The sequence below is a fragment of the Petromyzon marinus genome, chromosome 10, assembly GCF_048934315.1.
Source record: "Petromyzon marinus isolate PM22_M1 ecotype Great Lakes invasive population chromosome 10, UKy_Petmar_22M1.pri1.0, whole genome shotgun sequence".
NCBI lineage: Eukaryota > Metazoa > Chordata > Hyperoartia > Petromyzontiformes > Petromyzontidae > Petromyzon > Petromyzon marinus.
In genome coordinates this window covers 15,629,806-15,652,084 of record NC_133676.1, presented here as the reverse complement: position 1 = coordinate 15,652,084, position 22,279 = coordinate 15,629,806, and the positions used below count along the sequence as shown (strand labels likewise).

General features: G+C 46.7%; 1 protein-coding gene across 2 annotated transcripts in view; it reads left to right on the top strand.

Annotated features, from left to right (window-relative positions):
• LOC116940836 (semaphorin-5A-like) overlaps positions 1 to 21,562 on the top strand; it is a 157,369-nt gene extending 135,807 nt beyond the window's left edge. For both annotated transcript variants that reach the window (XM_032951075.2, XM_032951073.2), the window contains 7 exons: positions 5,636 to 5,894; positions 7,523 to 7,771; positions 8,715 to 8,885; positions 10,769 to 10,924; positions 11,787 to 11,840; positions 12,907 to 13,235; positions 14,272 to 21,562. In XM_032951075.2, the coding sequence (XP_032806966.1) occupies positions 5,636 to 5,894; positions 7,523 to 7,771; positions 8,715 to 8,885; positions 10,769 to 10,924; positions 11,787 to 11,840; positions 12,907 to 13,235; positions 14,272 to 14,394 (1,341 nt within the window). In that variant the 3' untranslated portion in view covers positions 14,395 to 21,562. The remainder of the gene's footprint in view (positions 1 to 5,635; positions 5,895 to 7,522; positions 7,772 to 8,714; positions 8,886 to 10,768; positions 10,925 to 11,786; positions 11,841 to 12,906; positions 13,236 to 14,271) is intronic.
• The last annotated feature ends 717 nt before the right edge of the window (positions 21,563 to 22,279 follow it).

Sequence of the window (22,279 nt, the reverse complement as noted above, 5' to 3'; positions counted from 1 at the left end):
GCTTTCCTAGCCACGGCTAACGCCGGTGGCGAGTGGAATCTAAAGTGGTATCTAAACTGGTCTAGGGCCTCTCTTCAGTGACCAGCGTGGTAAAATATGGTTAAAGAGCCCCCCACAATCAGCCCGACGTGGAGAGGCTTTTATCCAGTGTGGATTGGAATAGGGCTCCACGTTTGTTTAGTTTTTTTTAGAATGAAATGCAGAAAAGATTTAACAGTAATATAGTTAATAGTGATGTATGTTGAACTTCTTTCGCACTGTAAGTAGCCAACCGTGCTAATCGGAGGCACGCAAAACAGAATGATAACAGAATGATAACAGAATGATAACAGAATGATAACAATGATAACAGAATGATAACAATGATAACAGAATGATAACAATGATAACAGAATGAAACAAGCAGGCACTCAGACTGACAGATGGACAGACATATAGAAACATTGATCTCTTTACATGTCGATAGCTTGAATGAATAAGACTTCATTCCTATCAATTGATATTACACATTCCTATGACGGTCTAACAATTGTACAGACCTCCGATTAGCACGGTTGGCTGTGCACGATGGGGAAGAAGTTCAACATGCATACTGTTGACTTCCTTCAAAGGGATGTCTATTACATTGGTCCCTAAGCAATTATGGGCTACGATTATAGTACTTATTGTACATATACCGCCAAAGATAGCCTCTTAAACAATAATGTATTGCCAATTTCATACGTGAATGTTTTCACAATGCCCGATAGCTCTCCGATGTGTTTTAAGGGTTGTACTGCGTGTTCTTCAGACACCATATTATAGAGGCTGCTGGTAAATACTACATTTAGCTCCACACCCATCCACGTTGATGCGATATTGTTTTATCTGCGTATCGCTTCCTTTTGTTATTCTCCGTTTTTGTTGTTGTTCAGATTTCAGAACTCTCATTTCCTTCCCTTATAACGCACGAACCACCACATTATTCGGTGCCTCTGCTGTGAATGTAACTGAGGAGAGATTGCCACATGCAGTTATGAAATCGGGTGGAATTTTGTATCATTGGAACACCGATAATTGGTATCAATTGCCTCTCTTTTCAACATTAAAGTAGGAGATTCTTTGTTCTGTTTGTCTCTGGAGGCACTCGTGTGGAGAGCCGTTGAAATGTGTCTAAGAGAATTTGGAAGTCAGGAAAATAACTGCTATTTTTTTTCAAAATCTCATCTCCTCGCGAAAGTCAAATTGTATCACTGCTCAAAGGAGCGCTGGGGTGACACTCGTCTCTGCTGGTGGATCCTAATCAAGCAATGGGAATTCCACATTATTATGGTCGGAGCCAGTCTCTCCATAGAACCACCATCAACTCTCCGCAACACGCACTAACTTCATTCACACTAAGAGGATGGCATCAACAGGTGACCCTCTCGCGTTACAACGTAACCTTCCGCGTGATGAGCGCAGCACCACCCGGACAGATTATAGGCATCGTGATGCTTTAATATGATTCAATTCTACCATAGGACAGCTAAGCACAGTTAGCTGGTTAGCTTTGGGTTTGGAGCCCTCTCCAGAGCCAGTTAGCACACATTCAAGGAATTAATTCAGTACTTGCAAAAGTAGGCCATCATTTGCCAGGACAGTAAGTCCTCATTTAACGTGGTAGATGCGTTCCTGGGAGGTGCTGCGGTAAGCAAAAAAAAGCGTGAAGTGAAGATAATTTCCACATAAATAATGTGACAATAACGTTTGGCGAGATACGAAGTACTACGCACACGCAGTGAGATGACGGGGCGAATAACGGAGGGTATGCCGCCACGTTACTGTATCATTCCACGTACTGCGTCACACCGCTCAGCCGCTTAGCTCAAAAAGTATTTCGTCGTCGACCACTCAGAAACCGTGGTATAACAGCGCACGTTATAACGGTGCGCGTTCCACATTACAACAGCACGTGTTCCACACTACAACGGCACGCGTTCCGCGTTATAACGACGCACGTTCCACGTTATAACGACCCAAGTTCCACGTTATAACGACGCACACTATAACGGTGCGTGTTCCACGTGGTGAGAAAAGTGTTCCTTCATGGCAGAACCGCGTTATGTCAAAAACGCGTTGTGTGAGGACTAAGCGTACAATGAGCAAAATCCCAAACGAGAAAGGCCCGTGACTAATTTTGTAAAAATAAAAATAAAAAGATCCACTCCTTTCTATGGAAACATTGAACTAGACTTTGTAGAAATATAAATAAATATATAAGCAGCTAACTTTTGACTTAAAACATTCGTGACTGCAGGAATTCATATTCTTGGTTCTTCCGTTAAAGTCATGTAGATAAAATAAAATATAAATAATAATACATTGAAAATAATAAAAGCAAAAAAGCACAATAAAAAATAAAAATAGTAAAAGAAAAAATAAAAGAAAATGTAGCTTTTATTATTTTCTATTTTTTTATTTGACTATTTTTGTTTTTTATTGTAGTTTTTTGCTTTAAATTTTTTTTTAAATATATATTTTTAATTTTAATATTTTTATATCTACGTGACTTTACTGAAAGAACCAAGACTATATAAACAGCTGTCAAGTATCTTTCATCATCAGCAATTATACAGGGCTCCAGTACGTGCATCTGCGCTGTTTGTTGCTGGCCGCTTGGCATTTTGGGCCATTGGTCACTGTGCTCAGCAACTGTGATTAAACCAAACAAACATGATCACCTCCTCCCCCTCCTCCACCCACTTCCTCATCATCACGACGATCCATTCTCTGTCTTCTGCTGGATTGACTGCCTACAGCATAGTGCCCCGCAGCTGTAATCCATCTCGTACCCCCCCCCCCCCCCACTAATCTAATGGCACCGTCGTCCCTCGAGCACAGATGATTTAATGGCACAGGTGACGGATAAAGCTGGTTGAAAAGTGCGCGGGTGGCTTTCAAAAAAAAAACCCGCTGATGCGACGCTTTCCGAGCGCACATTACACACAGCCGCACGGCGGGGCATTAAACGTGCCGTGGGCCATCAGTCTTCCTGAGAGGCGGCTCAAGCGAGATAGCCGCACAGAAGCCATGTCCTACATCACAGCCAACGGGCTGTCTGCAACACGGAAATAACGTTACGACCTCGTGCACACATTTGGTCAATCACTCCCCCTGTGCGATTCGGCATGGATTTGGAGTTCGGGTGAGTGAGAACAAATCAAATGCTTTTTTTTACCGTGAATGCAAAGGTATTCTATCTGGACAATTATTTATCGCCGTATTTGCAGCTGCTGCTTTGTTATGAGCGGCGTTCCAACAGCTGACCACACGACCGCTTGTGATGAAAACAGCTTTACACACGTACAGAAATATCCCCCGGTATCGCCTCAACAGGCGTTTGGGGCAAATTGCTCTCGGCAAGAACCTATAAAGCTCGGCACGGCACACCAGGGGCTGAGTGACCAGCACCACGCCCGGCTACATTTGTCTCCCTAGTACTCATTTGACGCCGAGTCGACCAACGGGGGGCCCAGGACCAGTTCAGATAATCGTCACACACACACATATATAATACATTATTCCTAGGCATGTTTTGCCAGGTGATACAATCCTATGTGCATTACAGTGAGGGAAAAAAAGTATTTGATCCCCTGCTGATGTTGTACGTGTGCCCACTGACAAAGAAATGATCAGTCTATAATTTTAATGGTAGGTTTACTTGAACAGTGAGAGACAGAATAACAACAAAAAAATCCGGAAAAACGCATGTCAAAAATGTTATAAATTGATTTGCATTTTAATGAGGGAAATAAGTATTTGACCCCTCTGCAAAACATGACTTAGTACTTGGTGGCAAAACCCTTGTTGGCAATCAGAGAGGTCAGACGTTTCTTGTAGTTGGCCACCAGGTTTGCACACATCTCAGGAGGGATTTTGTCCCACTCCTCTTTGCAGATCTTCTCCAAGTCATTAAGGTTTCGAGGCTGACGTTTGGCAACTCGAACCTTCAGCTCCCTCCACAGATTTTCTATGGGATTAAGGTCTGGAGACTGGCTAGGCCACTCCAGGACTTTAATGTGCTTCTTCTTGAGCCACTCCTTTGTTGCCTTGGCCGTGTGTTTTGGGTCATTGTCATGCTGGAATACCCATCCACGACCCATTTTCAATGCTCTGGCTGAGGGAAGGAGGTTCTCACTCAAGATTTGACGGTACATGGCTCCGTCCATCGTCCCTTTGATGCGGTGAAGTTGTCCTGTCCCCTTAGCAGAAAAAACACCCCCAAAGCATGTTTCCACCTCCATGTTTGACGGTGGGGATGGTGTTCTTGGGGTCATAGGCAGCATTCCTTCTCCTCCAAACACGGCGAGTTGAGTTGATGCTAAAGAGCTCCATTTTGGTCTCATATGACCACAACACTGTCACCCAGTGGTCCTCTGAATCATTCAGATGTTCATTGGCAAACTTCAGACGGGCATGTATATGTGCTTTCTTGAGCAGGGGGACCTTGCGGGCGCTGCAGGATTTCAATCCTTCACGGTGTAGTGTGTTACCAATTGTTTTCTCGGTGACTATGGTCCCAGCTGCCTTGTGATCATTGACAAGATCCTCCCGTGTAGTTCTGGGCTGATTCCTCACCGTTCTCATGATCATTGCAACTCCACGAGGTGAGATCTTGCATGGAGCCCCAGGCCGAGGGAGATTGACAGTTCTTTTGTGTTTCTTCCATTTGCGAATAATCGCACCAACTGTTGTCACCTTCTCACCAAGCTGCTTGGCAATGGTCTTGTAGCCCATTCCAGCCTTGTGTAGGTCTACAATCTTGTCCCTGACATCCTTGGAGAGTTCTTTGGTCTTGGCCATGGTGGAGAGTTTGGAATCTGATTGATTGCTTCTGTCTCGATTTATATGCTTCCAGTTCGCCGTCTCTATCGCGGCACCTTACTGTGTGGTTGCCTCTGCGTCGGGCACATGGGGCGACATTTGATGTTAAGGTCCTATGTAGCCATTGGGGGCCGAAGTTTGGTGAGGCAAGGGATCCATGAAGAGTGTTCATTAACGGAGCAAACCCTTGAATTCCTGTCCAACATTTCAGAGGACGTCTGCCTCCCCCTGCGTCCCCAATATGCACACATTAATGCACGGTGTGTGTGCGTTTGTGTGGCTCTCTCGCTCCGTTATTTCACTCCGCCCATTGCGGGGAGCGGTGGTGGAGCGGTTTGTGCGCGGCCCTACGAAGTTGGTGGGCTGAGTTTAATTCTCGCTCACGGTCGACACCGGTGGCGATTATCTGAGCCAGTCCTGGACCTCCCCTAGGTCGACTCAGCGTCAAAATGAGTACCTGTAAAGATGTGTAAAAACATCGCCACTGGGGAGACAAAGGCGGTCTGGCGTGGTGCTGGCCTTCCATCCCCTCGTGTACTGTGCCAGCCTTCATAGGTGCTTACTAACAGCACTTGATGTATGTTTGTTTGTATGCATGTATGCGTTAGAGCAGTGGAACACCGGGATAGCACATTGCGCTGTGAACCCGGTGACCTGGGTTCGATACCCGCGGGTGCAATCATCAGTCTGTTAAGGCTACACGGGGGGGATCTTTGTCTCTCTCAGTGATCTCACTCGCTCCCCCGCCGCACCCACCCCTCCTCCTCTCCCCGTGGGGTCACCGCCGCAGGAGCACGAGGCGTGCAGCTTGGACCCGTGCCCCGAGACGCGACGCAGCACGCCGTGGACCCCCTGGGTGCCGGTGGCGGGCGGCGGCGGTGGGAACGCGTCGGCTCGCGGGCGGCACGAGCAGCGCTTCCGCTACACGTGCCGCGCTCGCCTCGCCGAGCCCGGCGGGCTGGACGCGAGCCGGCGCAAGGTGGAGATGCGCTTCTGTGCCGCCGGCACCGCCGGCACCGCCGGTGGCGCTGACGAGTGCTCCATAGAGGGTGAGGCGCTAGGCACCAGCGACGAGCGCTCCATGGAGGGTGGGGCCCTAGGCACCAGCGACGAGCGCTCCATGGAGGGTGGGGCCCTAGGCACCAGCGACGAGCGCTCCATGGAGGGTGGGGCCCTAGGCACCAGCGACGAGCGCTCCATGGAGGGTGGGGCCCTAGGCACCAGCGACGAGCGCTCCATGGAGGGTGGGGCCCTAGGCACCAGCGACGAGCGCTCCATGGAGGGTGGGGCCCTAGGCACCAGCGACGAGCGCTCCATGGAGGGTGGGGCCCTAGGCACCAGCGACCAGCGCTCCATAGAGGGTGGGGTTCTAGGCACCAGCGACGAGCGCTCCGTGGAGGGTGGGGCCCTAGGCACCAGCGACGAGCGCTCCATGGAGGGTGGGGCCCTAGGCACCAGCGACGAGCGCTCCATGGAGGGTGAGGCGCTAGGCACCAGCGACGAGCGCTCCATGGAGGGTGGGGCCCTAGGCACCAGCGACGAGCGCTCCATGGAGGGTGGGGCGCTAGGCACCAGCGACGAGCGCTCCATGGAGGGTGGGGCCCTAGGCCTGATTTTCTTCAGCAAAAAAAAGAATCATAATAAGGATCAAATATCAGCTCGAATTTAGATCGTGATAGTAAGGAAGTAACTAAATGGAAGATGGGTAATTCGTCGTTTTTGTCTCTGCTTTGTCTGCAGTTCCCTTATCTCGTCTCACTGCATCACCGTCTCTTGCAGACATCTCTCTCCTCGCACGACAAATCTGTCCCCTCTGCGCCTCTCTCACCTCATTTAGGATCTATTCACTGTCCACACTTCTGGTATCTAACTACATCGCTATCTCCACGCATGCACCTCTATCCCTGTGTCTTCTGTCATCGCACGAGCACTTGATAAGTTAAGTGAGGGAGGGGGTCAACACTAATTTATTTTTAGGGCCTCCCCCCATGGACACACACTGGCACTGGTGACGCTACGGGCTGGAGTGCGGTCTCATTAGCTGGCGAAGGTGCAGGTCCTGTGCCCCCGAGTGGTGAGCCGGATACGAGCGAGACGAGGCTGCCAGACATCACTGAACGTACACAGCCCCGTCAGCTGCCGAGGTTCGAGTGCCATAAGCAACAATGAGAAGCTTCAATCCCTATCGGGTGCTGTCTCAGCTCTTCATTTCTCCTGGAGTCGGCCAAATGAGAACCAAGTTGTAGGAAGCAACAGCGGTGGCTCTGTGCAGGAAGTGCAAATTGACAGTGGTCTTCCTATTAAGGCACTGGCCCCTGGGAATGTGGAGTCTCCAATGCTGATTTCAACTGACTTGAGCACTGCCCTACACACACATTTGTCAAGTCATTAAAAATTATTGAACACAATTGGTTGGGTGGCACTGTGGTTAACGCATTAAAGCATGGGTACTCCAAACTCTTCCAAGCCATACTCTTTGGTTCTATTCGGTAAAGACACGTAGGTCAAATACCCTCGAGCGCAGGCCCTTCCGCCAGTCAAGGCACAGGTAAGGTAGTTGCAGGGCTGCCCCTGCGCCTTTACTCAAAAGAGCAGTTCGGTATTTTGCGTCGCATCTTCCACTTAAAGTAACTTTTTTTTCTTTTTGCTTTCGCCGCCGGTTCTCCTTCCACTCCAGGCGACGTGGGGCTTCGTGCCGGGGGGGCGGCAGCCACCAGCACCGCGTGGTCTCCCTGGGCCGCCTGGTCCCAGTGCTCGCACCGATGCGGCCGCGGCTTCCGCAGCCGCAGGCGTGTGTGCGGCGCCGCAGGCGGAGCCGGAGCGGCAATGTTGACGGGGCAGCAGCAGCAGCAGCAGTCGCAGCAACAGCAGCAGTGCCCCGGAACCCCGACGGAGTTCCAGGAATGCAACCTGCAGGCCTGCCCAGGTTTGGAACCGCACGCGTTCGCGCAAGAAGCCGTGCAAGCCTGTGTTCTTGTGTTAAAGGAGGGCACGATCCACTGAAGAAAATGATTGTAACTTGTAGGTGCATACTTAGGAAGTACATTGTGGGCTGTCCAACATAAGAACGGGTTAAAACATGTATTCGTTGTTGTTTTTCCCCCTAATTGTACTCTAATTGTACAACAGATTTTACTTAATGAGATGATGAAATTTGAAGAAAGAGAATGGCCTGTGGAATGTGATACCACAACACTTCTTATGTGTTGCTCTATAGACATTCATCACATAGTATTTAAACCGTACATTTATTTTTTCGAATTTGGAAAAAACCCATTTTTATTATGCGTGTCTGTGCTTTGTACAATTAATGGTGACTGGGGCTGAGACTCTGAGCTCACTCGACTTGAGAAACCAGTTAACCACAGAGGTGGTTGTCCAGGTTCAAGCCCAGGCTCTCGATGGTGTCAGCTAAGCCCTCTGACCCCTGAGTCACTTTACCACCTCTCAGAAAAATAAAAAGACTTAAAACTAACAGCCGACAAAGCCTCCGCATCCACTCGAGTGTTGGTCGTGCAAATCAGGCTTATGCCAACGTTGATGTTGTATGTATGTTGAACTCATTTCGCACTGTACGGAGCCAACCGTGCTCATCGGAGGTGTGGGAGAAGTACAACAAGATAAACACAAAAAGCAGCTCTCAACGAATGAGTTTTCAATCTAGATGTAAAAGTGCACACCTCCAGTGCGCAGAAGCGCATCTGAAAGCGCGCGATGCGGTGACCGTCTTTTTTCGACGGCGAGCCAAAAGCCGCTGCTGCCGCTGCTGCTGCTGCTGCTGCCGCTGCTGCCGCTGCTGCTGCTGCTGCTGCCGCTGCTGCTGCCCGGAGATCGCACGATGGTGGTCCATGCTCCTTGTCCGTGAGCAGTGGACGGCGGCTGGTCGTGCTGGATCAGCTGGTCTGCCTGCTCGGCCACGTGTGGAGGAGGCCACCGGCAGCGCAGCCGCGCCTGCACGCACCCCCCGCCGGCACACGGAGGGGACATCTGCCTGGGCTTGCACACAGAGGAGGCTCTGTGCAACACGCAGAGCTGCCCAGGTACTGACGGCGCCGCATTAGACGCGCCTATACAACATGACCGGAGCGTGGATTTTCTTCATGAGAAACGCCGCGCTCACCGAATCCTCCCCTGTCTTCATCTTTGACGCCGCGGTGGCGAGATGTTAACTACCTCGCCCGGTATGCAGGACATTGTTGTGGGTTTGATCCCGACCCTGATGCATGCGGATTTTGAGTTTGCGTATTCTCCCCCCCCATGTTCGCGTGGATTTTTTTTCTCCAGGTCCTCCAGTTTTTCCCTCCGCATTTTGTAACGCGCGTTTAGAGTATTTGGCGGCCATACATTTCCACGTGATAAGCCGCTTAATTGAGCTATCATTTGTGATTGGCAGGTCGCTTCTGAAAAAGAGCTGCATAGCTCAGTGGGCCTTACCTGGTAAAAAAAAAGCTAATAGTAAACAATGTGAGCGCCGCAGAGAAAAATATTCAGGTGTTCCTGCCTGCTTCTCGACCCGCAAACTCCGTGAATACAAGGGTTGTGTGCGAGGGCTTGCACTTTCCAAATGTCACTACATTACCGCAGATACTGGGCACATTTCAGATTTCTTACGCATTATTGCTATTCCTTTTATGACATTTCTAAGTGCGTGCCTGGTTTAGTTTTTGTTTTATTGGGCTCTGGGTACTGAAGTGTCACCGGTGTCGGTTTTAAATTAATTTTGCTGCACACGCTGCCAGTGGTTGCCCAATGGAATGACTTGCCGCTGTCATGAGAACATGGAATTGACACTATTAAATTGAGGTTTGATTGAGCAGGGAGCTATTTTAATGTTATATAGGCCCTGCACAGTGTTGGAGAGTAATTTGCTACTCGGATTCTTCAAGGTAAGGTACTGGTAATCCTGTATCGTTGCTTTGTTTTCAGTGTGTATCGAAATTGCTGTTAGTTTACATTTTTTTTACAACATTTTTAATTGAAAATGATTCCGCAATCAAAAGGGCAAATAATTACGTCACCGGCTTGGGTTAATGCGAAAACACCAGCAGGCAATACAGTTAATGCTTCTGTTTAAGATTAATAAAAAAAACAAATATTATATTACTATGTGAGATTAGGGATCATTGCTTGTTGGCATGTAGTGATTAATCAATCGTTATCAATTACTGTGCTCATAATGCGTGGATCAAATCATCCTCGTATCAATTATCTATGATTTACGCAAATTACATTAAGCCTAATAGAGCAGGCAACACGGAACAAATGAGATGCAAACTATGCACAATAAAAAAAGAGACGATACAAACGAGATGAAAATTAAATTGATCCCTGAATCAAAATGAATTTTGCAAATCATTAAAAGTCATTGAATTTGGGGATGAACCTTTGTGTGCCTAGCTACTTATTATGAATTGCTCAACACGGGAATGTGAAATTTCTATCACTGGCTCAGGGTCGGTAACAGGTACATATATAACCCACTGCTTCCTTGGATAGGAAGTTCCGTTTAACCCTATTCCTGTTCCGAGACGTAGGCAAGTTTCAGGGTAGGTCCCATTCAGCGCTGAATCTCGGAACATGCAAGCGGTTGGCGTTTTTATATAGAGAGGTGTAGCATCGTTGTTTTTTAAAGACGCTGTACTCGCCGCAGAGAACTGTAGCGACACGACCGCACTCTATTATAGCCGGCACCAAACTGTGCCACACGCCCTTGTGGGAGCCTCAGTCCTGATAAAGTTATTTCATTTTAGTTTTTATTCCGATTCGATTCGGAAGAAAAACACTGATGACGTACACGCACGCACATCATCGGAACGGGAAAGGGTTATGCTGCGCGAGCGTTGTACAATGCGCACAGCACACGCAGCAGCAGCAGCAGCACCACACCCCGCGTTTGAGCCGCGGATGCCGCGTGTCGTGCCAGACGGCTGGTCGGAGTGGAGCACGTGGAGTGAGTGCGGCGTCTCGGGAGGACGGCGTTACCGCTCGCGCCTTTGCACCGCGCCCTTTCCCGACGTCCGCCGATGTCCGGGCAACAGCACGGAGGAAAGGGGCTGCCCCCTTCACCCCAATGCCATCGGTCAGTCTCTGGCAGTCGTCGTTATCTTGTATTGTTTACACCACTCCCCCTTCACATGCAGACCAAATGAAACGTGCAAAAAAAAGTTAGCAGTAGAGACAATCAAAATCTGTGCATGATGGGGGTGGGGGGGGGGAAATCCCCATCATGCATAGATACGATCACAGGCTTGGTGCACGATAATACATTTCAAGCACTGCACAGAAATGTGTTTTTAAAAAAAATAACAACTGCCTTCGTGCAATGCAAAAAAACATCAGCGTGTCCTGAAGAGGTGCATTGTGGTCTTAGTGTCTATGGTCATCGCAAAAAATACATTCGGGAAAATGTGACTGACTCCAGTCGAGACAGTGTGCGCGGACAAATGAGAGTAAATAAAATCGAAAAGCTCAACTGTGCTTGAGACTGCCATCATTTTTTGTCCACTTCATTTGAGGTATGCATATGCTGTATGAAACACATGCAGCCTTAAAATGGTGAATTGGGAGAATGGGCCAAATTCTCCCCAGAGGGGTTCTGTAGCACTCCCTCTAGTGTAGACCCTTCTGCCAGCAGTGGTGTGAGCAGGCAGTTGCAGGGCTGAACCTTTACCATCGCAGAATATTCCCAGGTAAAGCGTCTCCGCAACTTTTTTGTTAAGTACACACCATTGTTTTGTGATAATAATACATCTCTAAATGTTTTATTTATTTGAAAGTTGTGTGTCTCAGTGCAGTAATGGGCCAATCAAATGTCATTATTATTATTATGTCTGTAATGCAAACATCTTCCTGTAGAATGAGCACAGCCAATGAGTTATCACAGTGAGACTTAATTGAACGGGCATGCTTAATGAAGTTTCAACAATGCCCTTTATTTTCAGAAATACCAGTAAATGTGGCATACTCGACAAAGGAAGACAAAAGGAAATGTGGAGGTAAGACGATAATTGCTATGTGGCTAAAGCGCATGGCATTTCAGAAATGCGTTCTAATTGAGTGAAGGTAATTCTCTCTAAAGGACAGTCCGTTCACTTTTTTCGAATAACTTACAAAGCTCCTTCGGGGGGGGGGGGGGGGCTTCTCGGTGCTTAGTTGCCTCGCCCGTCGCCCCCACTGATGTCCACTTCTTCCACACCGCCCCCCAATGTGTGCAGACACGACTTCAGGGTGTGCAGTAGGTATATGTGCCTACAAAATACATTTACGTATTTTGTTTCGGGGGGGGGTCGACAATTCCTCTAAACCTGCTGGATCATTTTTTACCCCCACACCTTCTGAAAGGCTCTCATGAATCAGTTGACGGACAAACAAATAGATAAACGGACAAATGGAACGTGGGGCTTTTACAATAGCCAGATAAACACGTGGCTTTACACAGAACCCTAAATTGTTCTTCTTTAATGCCCCCGCTATTAATCTTGAATTTTTCACTCTGCGATGATAATCTGTGTAGTTCATGTTCCTTATTCCTTTGCTGGTATTCAAATGTCCCCAGTTGAGCAGTTCATGCTTTGTATCACATAGTATGGGTGGGGGGGGGGATTTTTTGTGTCGTTAAAAATAAGCTGGAGATAAAATGCAAATATGGATAAAGCAACAATAGTTACCCAAATCCAATCAGTTGCACCGCGATTCGACGCCCCTCTATAAAATTAGAGTTTCCAAATATCTATTTAACCAAGCATTGTGCACGTCATTGAACGAAACAAATGAATTCATGTTTAAAATAACAGACACATGGAGAGTCAAGTAAAAACGTCCCCTCTCAAATCTACAATGGGGAGGTGCTAATCGTCGTTGGTGGCTCGGAGCCAAACCATCTGCCACGGTTCGTGCAGCGGATGCGGTATCGGGTGGGCCATGAGCTTCGTGGAAGTTCAAACCCAGGGGTCCTTCACAACGAGGTGTTTGCCTGCGAGTTCGTTTGAACGTCCGCCCAGCTCTCCAGGGGGGTTGAACTCGCGTCGCACGACCGTAACCGCCGTTGTCGCCGCTCTCCAGAGTTCTCGCTGGCCCACGTGGTGGCGGCCGGCCTCACCTGCGGGCTGCTGGGCTGCCTGCTCGCGCTGCTGCTCGTGAGCTGGCGCCGCCGCTGCTGCTGCTGCTGCTGCGGCGGCGACGCGGCCAGGGGCGGCGGAGCGTCGCGCGGGGCCACGCTCGCCCTGGCTCGCCTGCCGCGGGGCCCTCCGCCGCCGAGCGGCCTCCTCGCCGGGCCGCTCCGCGCGCCCGGCGGGCAGGGCCCCGCGTCGCTGAACCCCGGCCTCAGCCCCGCGCTCAGCGGGCTCAACACGACCAAGCTGGACAAGTACGACTCGCTCGAGGCCATCAAGGTGGGTGACGACGACGACGACGACGATGATGATGGTGATGGGGAGGGAGTGGCACAGAGAGAAGTGTTGTTGCGTGCCTCTGTCTGTGTGAGTGTTTGAGCGCGTGTGTGTGTGTGTGTGGTGCGTCGGCCAGTCATCTCAGTCGGTTAACCCGTGGCACCTGGGTCTGTACCGTGACCCCCTGCCAGCGGGCGTTCGACACTTCACGTGGCCTCAAGGTGCACATAGCGTGGCACAAGCGCCATGGTGACGTCACCGCCACTTAGTGGTGAATGGCGGTGGTTGTCGTGTGTGTGTGTGAGGCATGTGTTGTGGGGAGTGGTGAAGAAGTGGATAGTTAGTGCGTTGCGCTGTTAACCTGGTGACCTGAGTTCGATTCCTGCTCACAGCCACCAGCACCGGTGACGATTATTTGAACCAGTCCTGGGCCTCTCCTAGGTCGACTCAGCCTCAAATGAGTACCCGATGCGGTGTGTATAAATATTGCCACTGGGGAGACAAAGGCGGTCGGGCATGGTTCTTGACCACACTACCGCCTTGTGCTTGGTAACAACGCTTACCCCCATTAATCTATACAGACTATATGTGAATGTTTGTCTTTGTTTTGTGTACATGATATAATTAACTCTGCTTTAATTAACTTATATACTGCATATATATAAATGACCAGTTAGCACTATAATTTTAGCTTTTGGAAGATTACAATTTCACATTCCAGTTAGTTTCTTCGATCAATAAAATAAGTAGCACTTCATGGGAAGTTAAGTGCCCATGCTATAGAATTACTGGTCCCAGACATGAGAATGTGGATTTTTGTTATTTTTTTTACATTGGCTCAGGTCCACCAATGGAGATGGGCATTGCCTATTTGAGCAGGGAAACACGTTGACTATTTATTTATTTATGGACTTCTTTATCAAATGTTTTCAGTGTTGATATTTTTTACAACAGTTCTTCCCCCCGGCCCGCCCACCCTCCCCCAATTACCCTCCCCGTTCTTATCCACCTCACCCATCACCTTTTTTTCTTTGCAAAGGTTCTCAACAAAAATTACCTGATGAACGAAGAAAACACCAAGTGTATCAACTCGCACATCCACACCACGAAGACCTTCGCCAACACTCTCTACTCCGACCTCAAGAAATACGACGACTACTGAAGGGAACCTTAAAAGGGTGCAGCCGCTCCTTCAACTCCTCCTCCTCCTCGTCAAGTTATTTCGTGCAATCGATTTGCGCATACGCAGCAGCTCACTTCGAGGCTGCAAGCTGAGGAGAATGTGGAATTTACAAAACTCAAGATCGGAGAGTCATCGCATTTGATGCCGCTGATGTCAGCACCCCTTGCCAACGCTTCCAATCCTCCTGGGAGATCCACAGCTGTTGAGCCGTTGATGCCGGAACTCCAGGGTCTCATCACCAACATCTGACTTTGGATCTTCCCCTCGGCCGCGAGCCTCTGGGAGACACTCCAATGGCTGTCTCTGTACGCTGCCCCCCTCCTTCCCACACTCACGAGCCCTTATCAACCGTAAAAAGCCAATCATCTGATTACAGTAATAGTACAATAATTCAAAAGGGAGTTGGATTTTCCTCGCACATAAGGTGATGCACTACCTCACCGCTACACGAACGCCGTAGAAGGAACCCCATCTCAATTAATTATCCGGAAATCTCATTGGCTTCGGCTGTGAAGGCTGCCGCTGAGAGTCCCTGCAATTCTGAGCCATGCGCCCAAAACTAGCGGCTTCCCTTCCGCCGCGAGTTTTGTTACGTCAACAAAAAAACTCGCGCCGATATTTCTGTTCGGTTTACTCCACTGGGACAAATGTTATATTCCGCCCCGAGTGGCTGGAAATTTCAATTGCGGCGTTTACCGGTCTGGATAGAGGGTTTTATGCCACCGTCTAATGCTTGGGGATTTCCCCGAGGCTGGCTGTCACCTCAAGATAGCCACGTGGGCCCCCTGGCAGCAGCATATTCCTTGTGAACCCTTGCACCCACACTTGTGTTATGATAATGCACAATACGTTGGGAGTGAACTGCTGCAGCTGAAGAAGTGATGGGAGTAATAACTGTTACAAATTTGCCTTTTACCTTCAAACTGGAAAAGAAAAGAACTGCTGAGGGTCAAGGCACTTACAAGGAACATTGTTGTCTTCTATAATGCAAGATAGTCGTCATCGTTCAATGTTTACGTAAAGTTGTTGCATGACCTTTAACAGCTACAATGAAGTAGACACGGAGTCAAGTGTCAGCATGATGTTATATAATTTTATTACAAAATGAATAAAGGACCATTGAAAGAGCTCATTCCAGCCCACGAAGATGATTTTTGCCAGCTGTATATTGTGGCTGAGCTTTCAAATGTACATTTATTGAAGTTACTTTAATTAAGATTGGTTGGATACTTGTTTGGAAATGGATTAAAATTGAAAGTGGTATGTGTAAAAAGTATCCAATACATTTTCAGTTCTCAATATATTTCAAACAAAGCAAAATAAAACAGTTTATTGCTGAGACTGTCACATTTGATGTAATAATTGCTATTTGCAATAAATTAAAATATGGAATAATACTACTTAAAATATTTTAATAAAAAAATATATAATTTTACACTTCGCTGATGCCATAAGTATGAAAAAAGACACGAAAGGTATTGCTTCTGGCTCTGCCAGTGTTTAACACTAGACGGTAAAAGTGCAGTAGAATTAATTTGATGCCGAGGATGAAAATAATTACAATTTAGTTCATGTTCCAGCCGTTGCTTGTTCAATGGGACTGTGTCCATTGGGATCGAAAGGGTTTTGTTTGAGCAAGGCAAAGAACAAGATTACACTTCGCATTCAATTCGGTCAGTTTGTGAAAGTTGAAACATTTCGTGGTTAAGTGGAGTTTTGTGGTTTTCCAGCACAGGCGTGGAATGGTTTTACTCTCTCATTTTCTGAAGAAATTTATTTGGAAACTAAAGAAACTTTCACTCGCACACGTGAGCAGCGATTTCATGCGCACGGGCAAATCTCTGCACGTCTTAACAACTGCCAATCGCTTCAAAACGATTAGAGTCAGGTTATTTTGATATATGAACGCGCGTGGGGGTCAAGACGAATGCGATTTCATTTCTTTAAAGTATTCGGCAGAACCAGGTACCACACCTTGACAGGTAATTGCAAAGGACCACGCTTCGAGATTGTAAATATGATACTTGTTTTGGCAAAAGCACTTACTGTGCATTCTCACCCGAGTCCATCTCGAGGCCTGTTGGGCTTGGTGTTTTCGCGAGACCCATGTGCATCCGAGCAGCGCTTAACCTCACGATGTTTGATGGGAAATATTAGCTTTCGCTGTGGTCATGGGCGCGATCATTTATCACCAATGGCCATGTGGCGTCATTCATGTCCATTCTCAATGTCTGCTCCCTTGCTTGTAGCGTGTGACCCCACAGCTGGAACGGGAACGGTGTGTCCAGGTTTCTGTTGAGGACACGGGCATACGGTAGCGCTGTGTAACATGATAAGCACTTAATGGGAACGCACGAAATAACGATGCACCGGTTCTCGTCGGATTGTGAGTAAATCACGGCAAAACGATAAACAGTAAAGGCATATTGGTCACCGTCAAAGTCAAAGTAAACGTGCATTTACTAGTCGACGCGTTTCATCATCGTTCCCACAATCCGCCAAGATGGTGCGGTAGAGATGTCGTACTTTGTCGCCGCCATTCCCTGATGAACTTGGTGGTGGTGGTGTCTGTGGATGTCTCCTGCCAAGGACAGCGAGCAACCCGGGGGCACTGCATGAACAGGCCGCAGCCTGCTATTGAAACTCCTGAAGCCTAACCGGTGCAGGGTTTGCTTGTTCAACAAATGCTCCATTTTTTTTCTGGAATGCTCTTTTAGGTCACTGGATTTGAGTGCTATGGTATGTGTTTCACTTTGTAAAATGAAAGATGCTTCGTATCGTCTGGAAACCTGGTCCTGCATGTATGTAAGTAAACGTTGAGACGTAGCAATTGACCAATGGTCGTTACGCTGGCTAATTTGTACCATTCTTCCTCAGCATCGATTGAATTCTCTGGTGTGTTTGACAAGCGTTGTCAGTACTGTACGTGTAAAAGATGTTAACTCGTGTTGCTTTGTAAATAGAAGTATATTGCGCTGTCGATTTAACTGATGTAATGAAGCGCCCGTACGCGTTAGTGTATTAAATTGAATGAAGGATATATTATACACCGCCCAGTTGAATATTTGGTCGTTGACAGCGAGAAGGATGGAAGCCGCGACCTCAACGCCACTGAAGGTCAACAATCCCCATAGCAGAGCTACGCCGCGCTTATTTCGCACCACGCATGGCCAATGCAAACGTGGACATGGCTTCTGCTGCTCCCAAAACGACATTTATTTTGCTTTTTTTGTGGAAAGGTTGGGGGTGGGGGGCTGGAGGAGTGGCGGCAGCGCTCTGCCCGCTGCGCCATGAACCTGGCATCATTCTGATTTCAATTCCCGGCCAGGGTTAAAGTGAGTGGCGAGTGATTTGAGAAAACAGGTGGCGTGCCTCCTGTTTCGCACACCTCCCATTGGCGCGCTTGGCTACGTACGGTGCGAAAGAAGCTCAAAACATGAATACATCTCGCCCTTTACCAGCCTGCACTGAGCAGCGTGGTGAAGTATGGTCAAAACAACCTCCATGAGACCCTTCATCAAGCAGTCGATTGACAAAGGCTCAGTAAATTATCATAAAAATTTTTAGATTCAATATACCATTCCATGTTAGCTAACTTTACACCTGCAAATGCAGCCAAGGTTTTTGTTTGTTATAAACATCGGCTTAATTGTAACACTGGAATACATAAATTGTACACACATTTTAATCACAAGGCCAGGTGGCCTTGTTCATTCATTGTATAATAACAAGAGTCATATCGGTTCAGAAGAATCAGTGTAAGGTTATCGAAACAAAAAAAGCCTCAATTTAAGATCAAAGCAGTTGTTCAGAGATTCAAAGATATTGCAACAACAAATTGTAACAAGACTGCATTTTCTACTGCGGGCAGTAGAATATTAAAAAGGGAATACGCGATTTCAAAAACCAACTCGTTCCATTGTCTCGGCTGGGCTGGCAACATCGCTGTGTCCAAAAGAGCACTAAAGCAAGCAAACCTGTTTGGCGAGGTGCTGAATTGAATAGCCGCTCTGCTCATTGGACAATAGTTGCGCTCACGTTTGGGGCTGCGGTGGCAATGCACGACGGGCGACGACATTGGTCGCTGCTAGATCCTTCATCGTCACCTTTCTCTCGCCTCTCTTAAGAGCGGTCGCGCCGTTACCTTTGAACGCTTGGGCCTTGGCCTATGAATGCACGAACAAACAAACCATTGAACCCGCGTGCTTTGATCTGAGCCCCGTGCTGTGGTGGATGCTACTCGGTTTTTTCCACGGGACCGCATGGCCAAGCGGCGTAATGTCTTACGACAACTTAAGAATAACGCTGATCGTACCTCAAACGTACGGGTGCCAAAGTGTTCTTTCATTTGTTATCCTTAAGCCAAAAATTGCCATCTTGCGATACATTAATAATTGAGTATCCAACTTCGCTCCAACCCGCAACAATTAAATGATATAAACATGGGTTTCACCGGTGCATATGCAATTTTTGCTTTATTTTATTTTAAAAAAACTGACTTTAAGTTTCTTCACCCTTAATACTAGCTCAGAACTAATCACATTTATACATCCTGAACTAGAATGCCCAACTTGGGTCTGCCTCTACCTTACAACGTAATGCAGTTAACAGTGTGCCCATCAGTTTTATATTCCTGGCTCTTCGTGTTATTGTTGCGTACATAGCCATGTCAAAGTCAAAGTGTCTCCCTGCTCAAATGAGCAATGCGGTAGCACTCATCCCCAATGATGGCTTTTAACCAGTCTTAGAAATGTTACAATCCTATGGCATTGGCCAATCTTTGAATAGGATAATCATTGTTTCGGCCCACAGTACATACTGTAGAGTCATAAATGATGGTACTAATTTTACCACCGCTTACGTTGATAGGCTAGGTTGATCCCAGATTCATATTTGAACTTGTTCACGCTTACGGTGGCTTTCAGACCGCATCCATTATTTTCGTCTCCCCCCTCCTCTTTTCCGAACATAGATGGACTCGTCCATCTGAATAACTGCCAAATCGCTCTCCGTGGTGCTAACGTTAAAAAAAACGCCACTTTTTTCAAATTTTCTTGCTGTGGTTTTCACACCTGATGATGATTGCTTGTGTTGCAGTCGAAACGTCGTGAGAATTTTATTGTTTTATATTTTTATTATTTTATTGTTTCCATTCTACGTGACTTTACCGAAAGAACCAAGAATATGAATCCCTGCAGTCACGAAAGCTTTAAATCAAAATTTGTACCCCTCTGTCAAACACAAACCACATTTTCACTCTGCAACTTTATTTTCTTGCTTAATACATGTGTTACATTAAACCACGCACATTATTTTAGATTTTTAGATCATGCTAACAAAAGATTGGCTCAACACAAATTACTTGTTCAAACACCGCACACAAATCATCCTCAATTCCCTTCTAATCCGGTTTATAACTTTTTTAAAAAAATTCCTTAGCTGTGTTGTACACTGGTGGACGGTTTCAACGCTGGGAGCAATTAATGCACACAATTGACTAGAGTTACGGAGAAAAATGAAACTAATGAACAAACGCGTGCACTTTATTTCTCCCAATTGTTGAGTGTAGGAATGCGTTCTCCCGTGTGGAAGCGTGTGATGTGCCAGTGCTTTTGACGCACATCCCTGCCGTGACTCGCATGCACGCGAGTGCACTGCCACAGAGCGTTGCAGGGAAAGTTTATATCTCAGTGGTGTTTATTGATTACCACATGCTTTAGTCATACGTTGGTTTAAACAACAAAAACAGATTTACTCGTGTAAAAAAAATACAATTCAGATACCAGCGCCAACATGAAAAGGTCCCAAGTGTGATAAAATTAATAGTAATTGTTAAGGAGTTTGTCAAGAGTATAATTTTTTCAGCAATAAATCTTTTCAGTTGTTACTAATTTTGCAAAGAAAATTTGCATTAAACGTATTGAGTTTTTTTTTTTATCACCAATCTTAACAAAAAATAATTGGACAGTTATCGGCGGTCACGAACCATAATTCTATTTGAAACTAACTGTCTTCCAGTTTGGTAGGTCTAATAGAATAAAACTAACGTCACTAAACTTTATGAACATTTGTTTTGTTCTTAGATTGCCAACTTGAACACAAACGTGGCATCAAGCGTGTATTATAAACAAACGGCACGTGCGTGGCATCGTTTGTATTGTACAGTTTTCATATGTCCTCATTACAGTGCTGTGAATTACTATAAAGTTACGTATCTACTTTGAACAATGGTAAACAACACACAACCATCGAATCCACGGTATACATACATTATATTACATGCACATTTGCTTTTTCTGAACACTGTTTAAAGTTGCCCCCATGTCGTCCTGCAGAACTTAAATATCGGTTTTGCCTGCCATGGCATTGCCCGCTGCTGTGTGTGGCCGCAGATCACTCGAAGCGATCCTCAGCAGTAGCTCTGCATTGTATACCAACGCACGGTGTCCAATGCCATGGTGATTGCACGTGTCAAATAACATGAAAGTGTTTTTTTGTTAAGTGTAACTGCTTAATTACGAGAGCGGGGTGTCTGTGTATCGTCGTGTTCGTGGGCACCGGTGTTGTTGGCGCTGCTGTGCTGTTTCCCATGCAACCCGCGCGTGTGTACGAATATTGAGTTACATATAAAGTCCTTTTTTCTTAACACCGTTTCAACCGCCCCGTGTTATCCAACAAATCCGCAATCGTGAAGGTCATACAGATGTTGGACCATCCGTGGAGAAAAAGGAAGAAGAAAAAAAGGAACCTGAATGCCCAAAAGCACTATATTATATTACTATTGTCGTTTCCATTGTGCTCCTTGAGACAGGATCGCAGAGACACGAGGTCTGCCTGTGCTCTCATGGGTGGCTGCCCGTGGTCGTGTTTAAAGTTGTGGTAAGTTTCATTTTTAGAGGATTTTCATTCTCAGCCTGGGTTTTTTTGGGGGGTTTTTAAGCCAGGGCCATCATTCACGAGCGGTGCTTGAGATGCGAATGCACGTCATGTGAGCCAGTGAAAACAAATGGATAAACACACATTGTATTTTTGTACCTGTACAGTGTAAAAAGGAGATGCCACTTTTTTTTTGCTAAAAACAAACGAGGAATACTGTATGCTCATTGTAGATGCACATTGAAATAAAAATACATGCTACACCAAACAAGATTGGATGAACACTTTGCGTTTCATTGTTGCAGTGCTACCGGGATTACATTGTTTTGGATGTGTCATTGTTTTATGCGATGTTTACACAATGCAACCCTGCATTTGTTTCAAATTCCTCCACGGAATGTACTCTATGGGGATATCCAATTCATCACTCTTAGTTTTTTTCGGTAAAGTCACGTAGAAATAAGAAATGATTAAAAAATAATGAAATTACATAATAGCATACGACGTTTAGATTGCAACGCAAGCAATCATCATCAGGCACAGAAGAGCTAAATTTAAGAGAGAGAGGAAACACAGAAACGCAGACATATATACAGACACCTAAGTAGAGGGAGTTAACACAGAGACACAAAGAGAGACACGTATGGGACACAGAGAGACAGGGTCTCTGTGCCGAGGCCTTAGCATGTAGGGGAGACAAAGAGAGATGGAGAAGCACACTAAATGGAACAAGATTTAGCAAAATTAATTGTGTTTTGACCGACCCTCTGTATTGCATTATATTGTTTCCAAATTTTGCTAAATCTTGTTCGATTTAGTGTGCTTCTCCATCTCTCTTTGTCTCCCCTGCATGCTAAGGCCTCGGCACAGAGACCCTGTCTCTCTGTGTCCCATATGTGTGCCTCTCTTGGTGTCTCTGTGTTAACTCCCTCTACTTAGGTATTATAAATCACATTATTCTCATTGTGAGCTTAGCACTCTAAGCACA